This window comes from Epinephelus lanceolatus, chromosome 9 (assembly GCF_041903045.1).
Source record: "Epinephelus lanceolatus isolate andai-2023 chromosome 9, ASM4190304v1, whole genome shotgun sequence".
Lineage (NCBI taxonomy): Eukaryota > Metazoa > Chordata > Actinopteri > Perciformes > Serranidae > Epinephelus > Epinephelus lanceolatus.
Genome location: NC_135742.1, coordinates 30528598 through 30542813, shown reverse-complemented (window position 1 = coordinate 30542813; position 14216 = coordinate 30528598). Strand labels below are relative to the sequence as shown.

At 44.0% G+C, this 14216-nt stretch overlaps 1 protein-coding gene across 2 annotated transcripts in view; it reads right to left on the bottom strand.

Annotated features, from left to right (window-relative positions):
• tcf7l1b (transcription factor 7 like 1b) overlaps positions 1 to 14216 on the bottom strand; it is a 34512-nt gene that overhangs the window by 8093 nt on the left and 12203 nt on the right. For both annotated transcript variants that reach the window (XM_033620358.2, XM_033620360.2), the window contains exon 4: positions 6430 to 6513. In XM_033620358.2, the coding sequence (XP_033476249.1) occupies positions 6430 to 6513 (84 nt within the window). The remainder of the gene's footprint in view (positions 1 to 6429; positions 6514 to 14216) is intronic.

Sequence of the window (14216 nt, the reverse complement as noted above, 5' to 3'; positions counted from 1 at the left end):
ATTTTGGGATGAACTGTCCATTTAAGTTAAGTGGTGAGGAAGAGAAAGAAGAAACTTCCTTTTACATTCAACGACGCTTTACCCACAGACCCCAGTTGAGATCTGACTGGCATCATGGCTACGACTAGGATGATGAAGACAATAATAATAACCAGCGTCTCTACTTTCATTAGGCAGCGCTCAGCCTCGCAGTCATTTCCCCTGGCTGCCTGGCTGAATAGAGCACTTGTTGGCTCAACTTGTCACATGGGAGGGTCAAGGGGTGGAGGGGGGGTTTGAAGGGGGGAGAAAGGAGTCTTGTTCCTCCAGGCTAACCTTTCTTCAATATCCCTCCCCACCCCCTTCTCAACCTCTCGTCTCTCTCCAACGTGGTCTGCTAAGGGAACAAGGTTTGCATTGAGACTTCTGTACACTCTCTTGCTTCACGCTGCTTAGAATTGTTCCAAATCTTTGCTTTTTTTTTGGCCACTCTTTTTTTTTTTCTTTTTAAAGGAAGGTCCAACCTTTTCCTCCTTTTAAATCTTTAGCAAATTGGTTTCTCCCGTGTCTAAAGCACGCTTTGATTCTGGTAATGCCAGATGGAGTGAGGAAAATATTTACTGGTGTTAAACATGGCTATATTAAGATCACTTTGCTCAGGACGTTTTTTTAGGTTTCGCCAGACTTAGAGCATATAAGGTCAATGCATATGGTGATGCGCAGAGAATACGCACAGCACAGAAAAGGCTTTGATGAAGCTTCATGGCAGAAATAGTGTTGACCTGCTGGGTTGAAATCCCAAGTCCCACATGTCATGTATATTTGAGTTGTGCTTTGTTGTTCTACTTAATGTACAATATGCCTGAATTTTCCCTATATTGTGAGGGCTGTTTGAGACCTCTAGACCTGGGTGCCAACACATTTTGGGAAGCACTTCAGTGAGAATTTGAAATGATGCCTATTAATTATTCATATCCTGGAATACACCAATCGTGTGCTCCCTACACATATTTCTAAGTTTGAAGGCACTAGTTTCAACTCCAGGCTGCCTTTCAGTTCAGCGGCTCGACAAAATGTGGAGAAAAATGGAGTCTGCAGGTTGCACACATGCAAAACTCTTCTAACCTGTATCCTACCTGCCAGGTTTTATCCAGGAGGAATAAAGATGGCTTCATCGAGGAAATTCCTCTCTTTAAATCATTTTTGAATGAAATAAATCAAAATCAGCATCATTTTTAAACTCATTTAAATGAGAATTACGAGAACTACGAGAATTAAGCTCTCCAGAACTCTGAGAGCAAAACATGTGGTTTTGTGAAATTGAAAAACTGGACTAATGGCTCAATCATGACTTAAAACTAAACACTAGTGTATCAATGCCTTCTTTCACTTGCTTTATGTGTGGAGGTAATATTCCTGCAGCCCATGAGGGCTTCATACGTCTGGTTTCATGATCCACAAGCAAAGTGTAATAAGGAAACCACAAGGAACATGAGCCGTGTTTCAAATATAAACAACATCTACGTGATAGCACGGATAAAGGGCAACCTGGAACCAGATGGTATCTACATTGACTGACAGAAATCATGCTCTGTACATTGATGTGCCTGTTACAAACAGGTCTGCAGTGGTGTTAAGTATAAACACCCAAACTGGTCTTTTGGACATATTAACAGGAAGATTTAGAGGAAGAAATAAAAACAGCAAAAAGTTGCTGAGCCGGTGCAGAGAAAAAGATGTCTGTCTCATAAGAGGGTTTGAAGCTAAAAAGGCCGAGGTGGCAGTACCTCGTCTGGCTGTCCAACTTGGAACGGCGCTAAGAAAAGCACAGTCCTTGGTCAATGTGGGTGGAGGGGTGGATTTCATTCAAGCAAACATGTTTTTGGATCCTGCACATCTGAATTGAATTACTAGGCAAACAGCCGATGGGGAAGAGAGCTTAGAACAAACTGAATAACCCCACAGCTTTGTGTGTCTTTATGCTCGGTGATTCTGGGTGGGAGGCTCAGAGGCCTTTCAAAACTCCAGGAAAGACAGGGTGAAAAGAATGCCTGGCATTCTGAGAAATCCAAGCCTTGTTTGTCAACGCCAACAGGAAGCGGACGTGAGAGGGGACCGAGCGTGTCGTATGTCTTTAAAATCAACCCCTCCAAAAACTATGCCATTCATCACAGACAACGTGTGCTTTGCTGGTCTGGTCATCGCCTCTGAAAGGGTCAACGGGAGTAATATTCTAGCTTGAAATAATACAGAGCAGAGCGGCATCATATTACTGGAGTGAATATCCCCAGTGGTCATTAAATAAATTGAGAGAACGCTTAACAAAATCAGCAAAGCATACATGGGCACAAACATGGACAAATTGAGATCTAATTAATATTTGTAAACTGACATATATTAGCATTATTTTCTGGTAACTCTGCCGATAATAAACGCTGTAATTTCAAGGATTCATTCTGCGTACATTTCAGGGTTTGACTGAAATCAAAACGCTGGTTCCTTATTCCATTTCTGGAGAGGATCTTGTCTCTGCAGTGGCCCAGCAGGACTGCAGACCTTAGATCAGTATTCAGTTCAGTCCTCCCAAAGCCTTTGATTTCGTGATGAATCCCGGTTGTTCACTGCCTAATGCAAAGTGAGAGAATCTCTCTGGACTCCCAGTCAAAGGTCTGTTGAAAGAATATGGGTCGAAAGCAAGTATGTGTATCGCTTTGGGAGCAAAAAAAAAGAAAAGGCAGCAGATTTTCAGTTAATATCTCTGCTTTAGGTGTCGTATAGCCCTGAGAGTTAAAGATTGCACCGGACACATGCAGGGAGACAAAAGGCATCTCTGGAATGCTGCTCTAGACCTTCCCACTTCAATTCACTTAAACAATTCTGTGACTAAGTGACATATGACACGCTGACAGGACCCAGGTCCCTCTGTGCCTTGATTACTCTTGACGCTAATACGATATTGAAACAAGGAGGGCAATTCTTGCGTCCCTGTCAAGTGAAGATCAGCCCATATTTGAGCCCTGAGTGCACAGTGATCTGATAAGTAACTGAGGGATGGGCACCCTAGTCAGTTCTACCTCATTATAGAGTCACAGCTCCTTCTAATCCAGAATAACAGTACAAGTCAGTGTAGTCTGTAATGACACAGAGAACAGACATTATGGACAAATTACTCCGAGTGACCTCAGAGAAGGATGTACGCAGCCTTGACATCATTATCAGGAGAGTGTTAATGACTGTGAATCAGTGTGTTGTGGAAGATGAGTACAAGACACGCATGATTCAGACAGTTCCTCCTCTCCTCTCCTCTCCTCTCCTCTCCTCTACTGCCTGGTCCAGCTCGGCCACTACTGATGGGCTGACACGTTCCCCATACTGCATCACCTGGCCCTGCAGCGCCTTTGATGTATTATTCATGAAGAGGCAGCCCTCTGAACACCGGGGTCTATATGGGGGTTTTGGGGTGCTGAACGTGTGTGTGCGCATGTGCATGTGTGTGCGTATGCATGGTGGGGTGCGATATGTTCATAGAAAAGCTCCTTCCCTTCTTCCCAGTCCTCCCACCCCACCACCACCATTACTACCAAAAGCAATACCAACTGAATGCTAAACAAACCTGTCTGTTGAATAATTGAGGATCTCAAGCCAGAGCAGGCTACGATTAGCATACGGGCCTTATGGACCCAATCTGCACAGTGACAGGATGGTCTTTCCCTGGACTTTGGAATCTGCCGAACGCTCTGATTTCTATTTAACATTCTGTAATCTTGTTCAGCGCTGCCAGAATTAGCAGAAATGTCACAGCAATTTCAAATCATCAACAATGAGCGCATTGATCTCCGCAGGGCAGCATATGTAGGAATGATAGAGATGATATCATTCACAAAAAAAATCCCAATATCAACATTGTCTTCATGTGGAGGCTCGCCAGTGGATGATTTATTAATCTGCAGAGGAGGCACTTGACTGAGCAGGCCTCTCACTGCTATCAGTACACTAACATTATGCATAGTTGACATGAATGTAAAATATAAGATGTGCCTACAAGCAGGCCTTGACACATATTCCAAACCATGCCAGTCCATCATAGAAACAAAACAACGATGTCAGATTTAACACATGCTTGCAGAATGACTGCAGGAGTACAGGTCTGCTCCAGGAGTCCCTGCTGGTGTCTCCTCTCCTCGGGTCTTTCTCTCTGGCTCCTCTTGGCCCTGGGCAGTAATCCCTGGCCCCCCGTGTGTGCCCATCCGCTCCCCCTGCTCTCATTAGTGCAGTGTTGGGGCCTGGGGAGCCTGCAGGCCTGGGGAGACAGCCTGCTGCTCCCCTCCCACTCTCCCTCTCTCTCCTCGGCTGGAGTAATGAGCACATAATCAGCCTGGCTCCCTGTCAGCAGCAGCACACCAGAGGGGCATGTGGGCTCCTGGCCCAGAGTGGGGGGTAAGGCACAGCGGGGTGTTTCGCTCTCTATCCTCTGTGCCCAGGGTATGCCGCACCCGGTATTAGAGCTTCCCACCACTAATCAAATCATCCTCTAGTCACAGGTCACCAGATCAAGCATGGCGACTTCCTCTTTTCGTTCACATACCGAAAGCTGTTACACTTTCAATGAACTTCCCTACATTTTAAACTGCTTTAACATTAAAGTGTTACATGAAGACACGTATGTTGTCTCACATTCTTTTTTTGCCAGTTCAAGTGTTTGACTTGAGATGTTTGGCCTTGGGCTGCACATTCATTAGAGCTGTTATTTGATGTCAGTAAACACAGTAAAATGATCATAATAAATAGCAGGAAAGTATTGACATTTATTTAAAAGCAAGATAAAAGAGGCTTCTATCTATGCTGACAACAATGTTGGATATGTGTAGGTACTTTTAGGGTCCTATGTGCACATATAAAAACATTTAAGCATCAAATAATTAATCAAAGGGAAAGGGACAAACGCTCCAAACTTAAGGGAAGTACATATTAAGGCTCGCAAAAAAAATGTGAAGGCTAAAAATTATTCCGTTTTTAACAGCTTGATCGCTCACATTCTCAGCCCTCTACAAAGTTTCTTTTTGTATTGACTTTTATGGCTTAATGACGTTCAAACAGATGAAGGCCAAACAAAAAAAGAAAGAGAAAAAGAAAAAAGAAAAGCACCAAAGCAGAGCCACATGAAAAGTAACAGCAACCACCAAAGGACAGAACAGAAACAACCAAAGCAAGGAAGTCAACTTCAGTCAATGTGCTTTCATTTCCTTTAAATTCAACTGCTATTATCGTACTCATTGTTTTGACTTTTTCTCCTAATTCCGTCTCCCTGCACTGTGGATTCACAGATTTCATAACTGTCTTAAGTTATCAGAATCAGTTTGCTGTGACACAAACTTCACACAATAGCTGCTGTGTCTAACAGAAAAATCAACAGGGTCACTGACAGGTCAGCGTTTATTCTGATCAAATATATAACTGCTTCCTATTGAGACTTAAGTCAGTCCTGGATTCCCATGAGCAAACTCCATCCCCTTCACAACAGTTTCCCATTGACTTGCCCTCAATGAGGACTTTGTCATGTGCATCGCTGCGATTATGGGATCCAGCGAGTCAACCACAAACTCAGCAAGCACGTCGTCTAGCCAGGATATGTGAGGTCAAGGGGCTGCGTCACAGCGGCTGCATTTACCAAAGTGTAGTGACAGTGGCTTTCTGCTCCATGCACTGCTTAACTTGACTTCCCGGAGCAGAAAACACCCAGATACGTTCGAGTAGGTGCCAGATAGATGCTCGCGTTATCTAATGTTTTCAATCCCAAACACACATCCCTCAGCGAAGCCACACACCAAACAGGTCTGCTGAGGCCCCGCATTGTCTAACCAGAGTGTGACACCATGATGACTAGTTCACACCTGTGTGGGAAAGTTCAAGAATGGCAAGCAGGTTTGAGGTTGAGAGATTTATGGCGGGGACTGAGTTATTGAGGTAAAGGCAGACAGACTGTACAGCAGTTGGCCTGCGGGCGGGTGCTGTGGCGGGGTTGTGCGGGGGGTGACTGTAGATGGGATAGATGGGAACCAGTAAAAATTTACATGCCCACTAACTTCATTATTGTGAATAATCACATTATGGTGATAGTTTGATTAAAGCATTTATATGATTCGCAGTAAACTGATTCCCCGAATAAGCTGACATGATTTGTTTGATAATTGACTTAATGTCCCGTAGGATGTAGACCCGGAGGAAACATCTTATTACTGCCACAAAATAAGGGAGGGATAGTGTTGGGACACTGCTGGTGTTCAATTCAGTTATTTTGTGTGTGAAATTTGTCTTTTTTTCCTCCAACCAGTCACATTGCTCTTTGGTCAAAAACAATTTATCTGGTTTACTTGCAGTCTTTCAAATGTTTCTGGCTTCTTCATCTCCTCATAATCGAAATTTTGTTTTGTATTGAGTGTAAGTACTTACTAAATGCCCCGGTGTTGGAGAACGGGAGTCTTTTAGTGCTGCAGATCCAGGGACATCCAAAAGAGGCCATTTCATCTGCAGGTACTGTGGGCGACACAAAGGAAGCAGAATTACAAAACAGAAGCAGACGCACTGCAGGGAAGAAACATGCACGGTAATAAAAACAAAATGCATTCAGAAATAGACATGATAAAGAAACCACAAAGCTAAATCCAAAGCTCTGTTTTGCAAAAAAACACAACAACTCTAATATTTACTTTTAGTGAACCGTGGGGACTGAAGCGTGCAAAAGTGGTATGAATGGTGTCAAGCCCGCAGAGATCTCCAGCAGACACCTGTACCAGACCCACATCGCTGCTGGAGTCAGACAGTGAGTTTTGGCATGAGGGAGAGCAGGGAGAGCGATGTGAACACAGCAGACTGGTGGAGGACTGTGAAATTGCCGTTTGTCAAGGAAAAACAAGAGGCCAGCTGTGGGCGCCCATCGCTGAGCGGGTGGGAAGAGACAGCTGGAAGGAAGCCCCGTCTAGAGCGGCGAATGGTTGAGCCTCCAACTCGGAGCTAACTCCATTGGTTTGGCCTTTTGACCCCAGACATAGTCCCTCCTCCTTTCAGTATCACTACTTTTCACACATGTACCAAAGTTATCATGAGAGGGTTGTGTAAGTGTTTGCTCTTTTTTTTCCCCCCACGTCACTAAGACTTCCACCACCGTGTTGCCCGTCTCTTTGCCACTGTGCCATGCGGAAAGAGCTGTGTGTACTGGAGGAGAGGTTTTTATGATTTACAGCCTCATACAACAAGCTTTTTTTTTTTGTCCTCCAGCGATGGAGATAGCATGAAGCCAGAGCTCCAAAAGCACGGCTCAACCATCTGGTTTATGAATCAGTTTAAATACCGGACACAGCAGCTTGTCATGCATGTGGATTTTCTCTCTGGTACAATTTCAAATTAATTAAAAGGGTTTTATATTATAGGTTGTGTTTTGCTCATCCAGACCCATGTAGTGCAGAGACATAAAGGTATCGTAGAACATTACTGAAGTTGCCTTTTGGGCACGGGAGCGTATACGGGTTATATATTCTGTCTGTAAGTGGTGATTATACAATCTCACCATGCATCCTCTGTTATTACTCTACAATGCATACTATCATTTGTATTTACATAGCACTGTGCATAAGAATTCCTCCGCCCAGAGCAAACATCGGATGAATGGAAGAGACACGAAATAGTATCTGACGTTTAAGAAATGACTGATGACAGCAGTTAAAGAATATATGCAACGCTTTGTCCACTTTTCAAAAGTTGTTGCAGGATAAATGATGACAAACAAGCAAACTGGAGGAGTCATGCATTCAGGTTCTGATTTTTAAAACTTCATTCATCACTCAGGGTTTGTAAGGAGGAAGGAAGCTTGGATGGCTGTGGGTTAAAAATGGAAAAGACATTATAGCAGGAGGGGGAAAGGGAGAGGAGGGAGAGAAAAAAAAACATTTTCAGGAATGAGTTTGTCGGAGCAGGCAGAGGGTATTGTTTCCTGACAGCTGGGGTCCAACAGAGCACCGAGGCAGGGGGAAGGGGACCCTTTTTCCCTTCGAAAAGGGGGGAAATTCTTGGAGTTGACATCAGCCCTCTTCATTTTCACTATACTGCTCAAGGCTGAATCGTAGGTTCCAACTAATGGGCCCAAGTCCATACAACTGTCAGGAGGCAGTTGCTTTTAGAGGCTGCTAGCTCCCTATTGAAACTTTACTCTGCTGTGTGCATGGCGCCTAATGAATGCTGCTCTCCGGAGAGAAAATCCAAAACAATGCAGTTTTCTCTGTCTAATCTATGTCAATCATGAGTCCTTCCACAAATGAAACGAGCGCTATTGTGAGCGTTTGGTCTTGCCCGGCCGTGCCCACCCCGACTCTCCCACCCAATCCATCCCTTATTTGACAGCTTCTGCCAGGACTGAGGAACATGCCCCCAGGCACTTTTTTTTTTCCTGAGCGCCTACTTTTCTTTTAATTGCCAGCGTGCCCTATGGAGCAACTGTTCACACACTCCCCGAAACATCCAGCCAGGTAAATGCCAGCCGCACACTGTCACATTAGCTCCAGTCCAGACTACAGCAGCACACCACTCACACTAACACATGAGAGGGAGAGAGGGAGGGTGTTCCGGAAACAAAAGGCGAGGAATTGTGGGCCATGCTGCTCAGCAAAAACTTTCTCAGTGTTACAGTGAGAAAAAAAAACCCACAAGGGAAGTGTAAGAAAAAAAAAGTTAGGACAGCTGTATGAGAACCAGCACTTAAAATGGATGATTCAAATAGTTCTGACATGTTTTAAAAGATATTAAATGTTTGTAAAAGACAGGAGATGCATCAGTATCACTGTAAGTGCAGGACATTTAGTGATCCTTTACACATGCCCTTATTTTATTAGAGACAAATACAGACATATGGCTGGGGCCCATAGCAATGTCTGTTTCAGCATGGGTGCTGGAAGCTCTGGTAAACAGACTCGGACGGACTACTGAAAGAAATGTGTAACTAAAGTAAAGTTTAGTTGATCCATTTTCATAGCTCTCTAATTGTCTTCCAGCCTTCCCTGCTGCCTCCAATGCTTAGAATAGACATCAGTAGAATGTGCTACTTTTACAGGACCCAGATGCGACAAAGGTGGCAGTGATGCCACTGAAATTTTCCAAAAAGCTACACTGGAGCCCTTTGGTTTTTTGAACAGAGAGAATGCAACATATGCTCTGGGGCATGTGGCCTGCCAGAGCTGGGTTCTAATTGTTACATCGCTCTCACAGAGCGAAGGAAAACACAGCCAAGAGTCTTTGTCATCTCTGAAGTGTGTGGTGCCATACTGCAGGCCAACATCAGAGCACCAAGAAGAGACAGATGTCTGGACATTTGCTGTCAAACTAAGTCAGACACTCTGCCAAAGGGACAGAAAAAAAAAATCCCAAACTTTGCTAGCTACTGTCTGCCCACTTCAGGGCTGCAGTGAGAAGTCAGAATGACTGTCAAAAAGTAAAGTCAAGAAATAATATAAAAGCAGAATTTGTTTGTAATTCTATAAAATGTGCAGAATAATTATTACTAAAACATTTTGATTTTGGAAAACAGTAGATGTGCCTTAAAACTAACACTATCTAAAACAGACCATTTGTTTCTGCAGCTTACCCTGAATTGCATTAACTCAGTAAGTCACGAGCAGACAATCAGACAAAGTCAAACAACAAATAAAAGAATGAATATGTATAAAGTCGCAGCTCAGACGCTTGTGAAATGGCTTCCCTTAAGTTGTGTTGAATAGCGGAGCAGCAGGAATGCCTCCACGGATCGCTCCAGCAGATAATGTCAATCACCTACTGTGTGGAGAGCCCCTCCCCATTGTTTTCTTTTACCCCCCAACAGAAAACAAATGGGCCGCACAGCTTGCTGTTTGGCTGAGGTGTTAATTACCGTCCCCTGCCCATATGAACAGCAACTTCAGACAATGGCCCTGTCAGGCCCCCTACACAACAGTCCCTCCCTGGTTTGCTCTGCTGATATCACCTGCTCATGTGGGGGCCATTGACACCTAAACCTGATCTATGCGCGCAACACAATTAAAGCCGCGGTGACAAAGACAATGTGATAAGGAGCCCCCGCCTTGTCTCGGAGTTTGCATTAAGGCTCATTGTTTACCAACATTAGAGGCAATTACATTGACAATTCTTAAGCAAACCTCGGCAGTCATTGTGCTAATTAGTGTGTAATTGATGGGGAAACGACAAGCAGCTCAGCTGGTCAGACCCACAATGCACTACTGGGCCACTGCAAATTTTTCTGAATGGGGACCATGTCCTATTATCCAGTCCACTATGAAGTAAGTGGATTAGTCAGGGAGGAAGTTATTAATTAAAGTTATCTTCAAGGAAGGTACAGAGAGAAAAACCATTACGTATATTTTGTTGTGGGTGTAATTGGTGGAGATATTAGTCATCCAAACAGACTACCTGGATTTCTACCCATTTTAGTAGTGGGGATGTTCTTCAATTTTAGATGCTGCCCATAAAAAATCTATAAGTACTGTATTTGTCCATTTTTCCTGTCATCACTTGAATTTAACACACAGCCGAGTCTCTTTACATTTATTAACCCTGAGAAGCCTGTGGTCCTGCAGTGGAGATAGCACACAGCTAATGGCTACCACATTTGAAGTGTCCATTAGCCCATAGAGGAATGAAGTTAAGTGACTATGACAGGGGCACTCCCTCAGTTCGCCGGGCCTCTATTGTGACCCGGTTGGTCGTCCTGCGCTCTTATTCACAGCCAGCAAAAAAAACTGGGTCAAAGGTCAGACATCCAGAGTGCTGCGGTTTCTATGGCAACGTGGCCTATTAAGGCCAGGCTCATTGGCCTCTTAACATGCTCTTGTACACAAAAGAACTATTAGTGCAAAGAGGGAGAGAGGAGAGTGAAGAGGGGAGGCAGCGCGAGGGAGGTCCCAACAACACAGCGACAAGGTTTTTCCAAGATTTCCAAGATGGTTACACACTCGGCCTGCGACTCCAACCACATCTACGTGGAGCACGCAGAGAATCTGAGCAGTGAATTTATTAACACATAATCAGAAGGAGATAAATCTGTTGTGGTAGTTTGTGCCACATTTGAAGGGTAAAATTCTCATTTTCTGCAAAGAATTTTTAAACTCACTTTTTAAAAAGTCAGTGAGCAGTGATGTCACATGACTGTCTCATGTATATTCTACACAAGGCCAAGCTGGCCAGCAAACTTGTTTTATTTGAAAAGTCCTGGGAGTGAATTTACTGCTGTTTCAGTAATAAAACAGCATTAAGAGAATACAAGGCCAAGATAAACCCCCCCTAAAGAGCTTCTTTAACATTCTGCCCCGGTGAGTGAGCTGCGACTTCAGCAGGAGTTTGCATTTTTGCAACTCAAGCAATTATTTGTATCAGGGCTTTTTTTTTTCCTTTTGCATGACATGATCCTGAGTTATTGCTTCCTGTATCCACAGCATTAGAGTTCATATGAGTCATTAAATGAAGCCGCCATTGTTCTTATTCTATCTCACTGACTCTCAGGTACTTTGAATCAGACGTGGAGCAGTCCGGTCTCACTGAGGTTAAACTTAGGAATAAGTGAGTAATTCTGTAACGGCAGCTCATATAAAACTCACTGTATAATTAGACACACAAGAAAATAATTATGCATCTGGTAAGAGCAAGGCCATCTCATAAAGACAGAGAGGAGGGCGCGAAGCTATTCAAGTCAATTATGTGCAGTCAGTTATGTGGTTTCCCGTACCTGGGAGATCTGCTTTCAATTGTCACACACTGCTCCGCTTAATGTCAGTGTGATCTGATGTCAGGACAGGCTACACCTCGAATGTCAAAGATGTCATCCTTTTCCATGTCCTGTGGCATTGTTTGTCCAGTCAAGCAGGAACACAAATTTTTATTGTTTGGGGAGTAGCCTCGTTTCATTGAAATTCACAGCCGTAAACGTTTGTATAATTAACTCCAGAACACGAGGTGGTTACCAGTGGTTGGCTGGATGTTTACAGTAAAGCTCGACTTAGAAATGAAACGCGTGTGTGTGCGTCTGAGTGTAGGTGTGTGTGCAAGTCTACGCCAATGACACACAAGTGAGACCTGAATTGTTCATTTATGACCGAGCACAAATTGACTGGAGACAGCATGGGTTACCAATATAATACAGCGTTTCCTGCCAAGGCATTTAGGAGGCAATAATCCAGCATGCACCCCTCACACCGAACAGGGCAAATACCACAGCGCAGTAATCACTCCAAACTCTCGGCAAAGACATAAAAATAATCTTTTTCTCTTCTTTTTCCAGAAACTGCAGATAAATATTTACCCCCACCGAAAGAGTAAATTTGAGCACCTCTGCTAAAAGTGTGTCTAAAAGTTTTGTTTTTTTCCCCTGACAGGGCACAGTGGGTGATTGTTTCTTTTTTAAAAACTTCCTAAGAGCAGCTGACAGTGGCAGGGGAGGCAACGAGGCATCTTGAAGGGGGAAAAAAGTCAGTTTTGAAAGCCTGAGGTGGGCATAAGTGGGTGTAGTGGAAAAGGCAAGAGAGAGAGAAAAAAGGGCCTAAATTAAACACATTTGTTTCTGCTCTCACATACCACAAGTCTTATGAAAACAGAGGGCTGATTGTGTTCACTCTGCAAGTCCACCCCCCCACCCCACCCCTCCTCCCTCTCTCTCTCTCTCTCTCTCTCTCTCTCTCTTCACCACCACCCAACACCACCACCCAGCTCCACACCCCCACCCCCTGTCCTGAGCAGCAGCAGCCCATCCCCCCCCACCCTCACACACACACACACATACGCACACACAGCTGCCTGCAGATGCCTCCTGTGTTTGCTCTCCGAGTGCAGGCGCAAATCTCCAGGCCCCGCAGACTCCTGGGCCCTGCCTCATCTCACTTTTTACTACCTGACATCCCTATCACCCCACCGCTAACTCCACTCGCTCCCGTCTCCTCTCCGCCTGCCTGCCCCGCCACCTGCCCTCCCCCCACCAAGTCTGTCCTACTCAAACACGCAGACACATTCACGATCCACAGGTATGCATCGACACCCGCTCCTGTCGCACAGGGAGACAGACACTGACTGTAAGAATTAAAACCTACATCATATATGTACACTTTATAATATCTAAAAATGGGCTTGAATCAAAAAAACTCTCTTATCTAACAGGCTAAAGCAGATAAACAACAAAAATAACATATTTTTGCACAGAAAATAAATTCATTTGACACACAATGCTTTGTCTGTTACACATGATCCAATAATATAATGAAAACAATATTTTGTAAAGTAGTTTCAAACTTCCACACTGTGCCACAGAGTACCCAACTTACTACCATGACATTCCCCAGGATTAGTTATGCGTATTGTCAGCAGGCTGCAGGGAGGTCTGGAACGTCGCCAGAGCATTTTTATACCTTAAAACATTTGTAAAAGTCATTCCCCTGCAATCTACAGGCTTTGTTTTCATCACGCTGCGTGCATAGTGATATTGAGTGCTAAATCATGATCTAGTGATAGCTCTGGCTGTAAATTCCGATGCACGCTCACATCCAGGGATCCTCTTACATGACTGAAACTTTGTAAAGAATAAATTTTCCAGTAAGAACGTATAGGTTTTCAGTGTTGGAGGAAAAAGCCTTTAGAGAAGTCACAAGGCGGGATGAGGTTGGATCATGAGGTCCCCTACCTCTTCAAGGTTCATCAGGTCTCTTGAAAGCAAAACAATGGGAGTAGAGACATTAAGCAAAGAAGTGCCCTAGATTTTTTTTTTGCTCTGTCAATATTGAATAAATTACTTTTTACACATTTTGTTAAGAGACATGTTTGAGGGGAACTAACATTGATTTATATGAGCTGCTAGAGTTTTCAAAGTTGCAGAAAAATGTCGTCGTAACATTAACCAGACCACTGAGAACTCAAGGTTGGACATGCTATTTAAAACAATATATATATGTACAGCTGCTGCTATCTTTCAGTTTCAATACAATCTAATGAGAACGGCAAGGTGATTACGATCAGGGGCTGCTGCAAATATCAAATTCCCAGGGACAGAGTTTAGGAGAGGCCCCTCACAATTACACAGTATTCAGGAATGCAGAGCATGAACCACAGTAACATGGAGCTGAAGACAAAATGCTCACATCCCATTTTGGACGTTAAGCACACACCACGTGACAGACGAGGTTTACGAACAACATAAAAATAAAAAAAAGTAGGAAAGT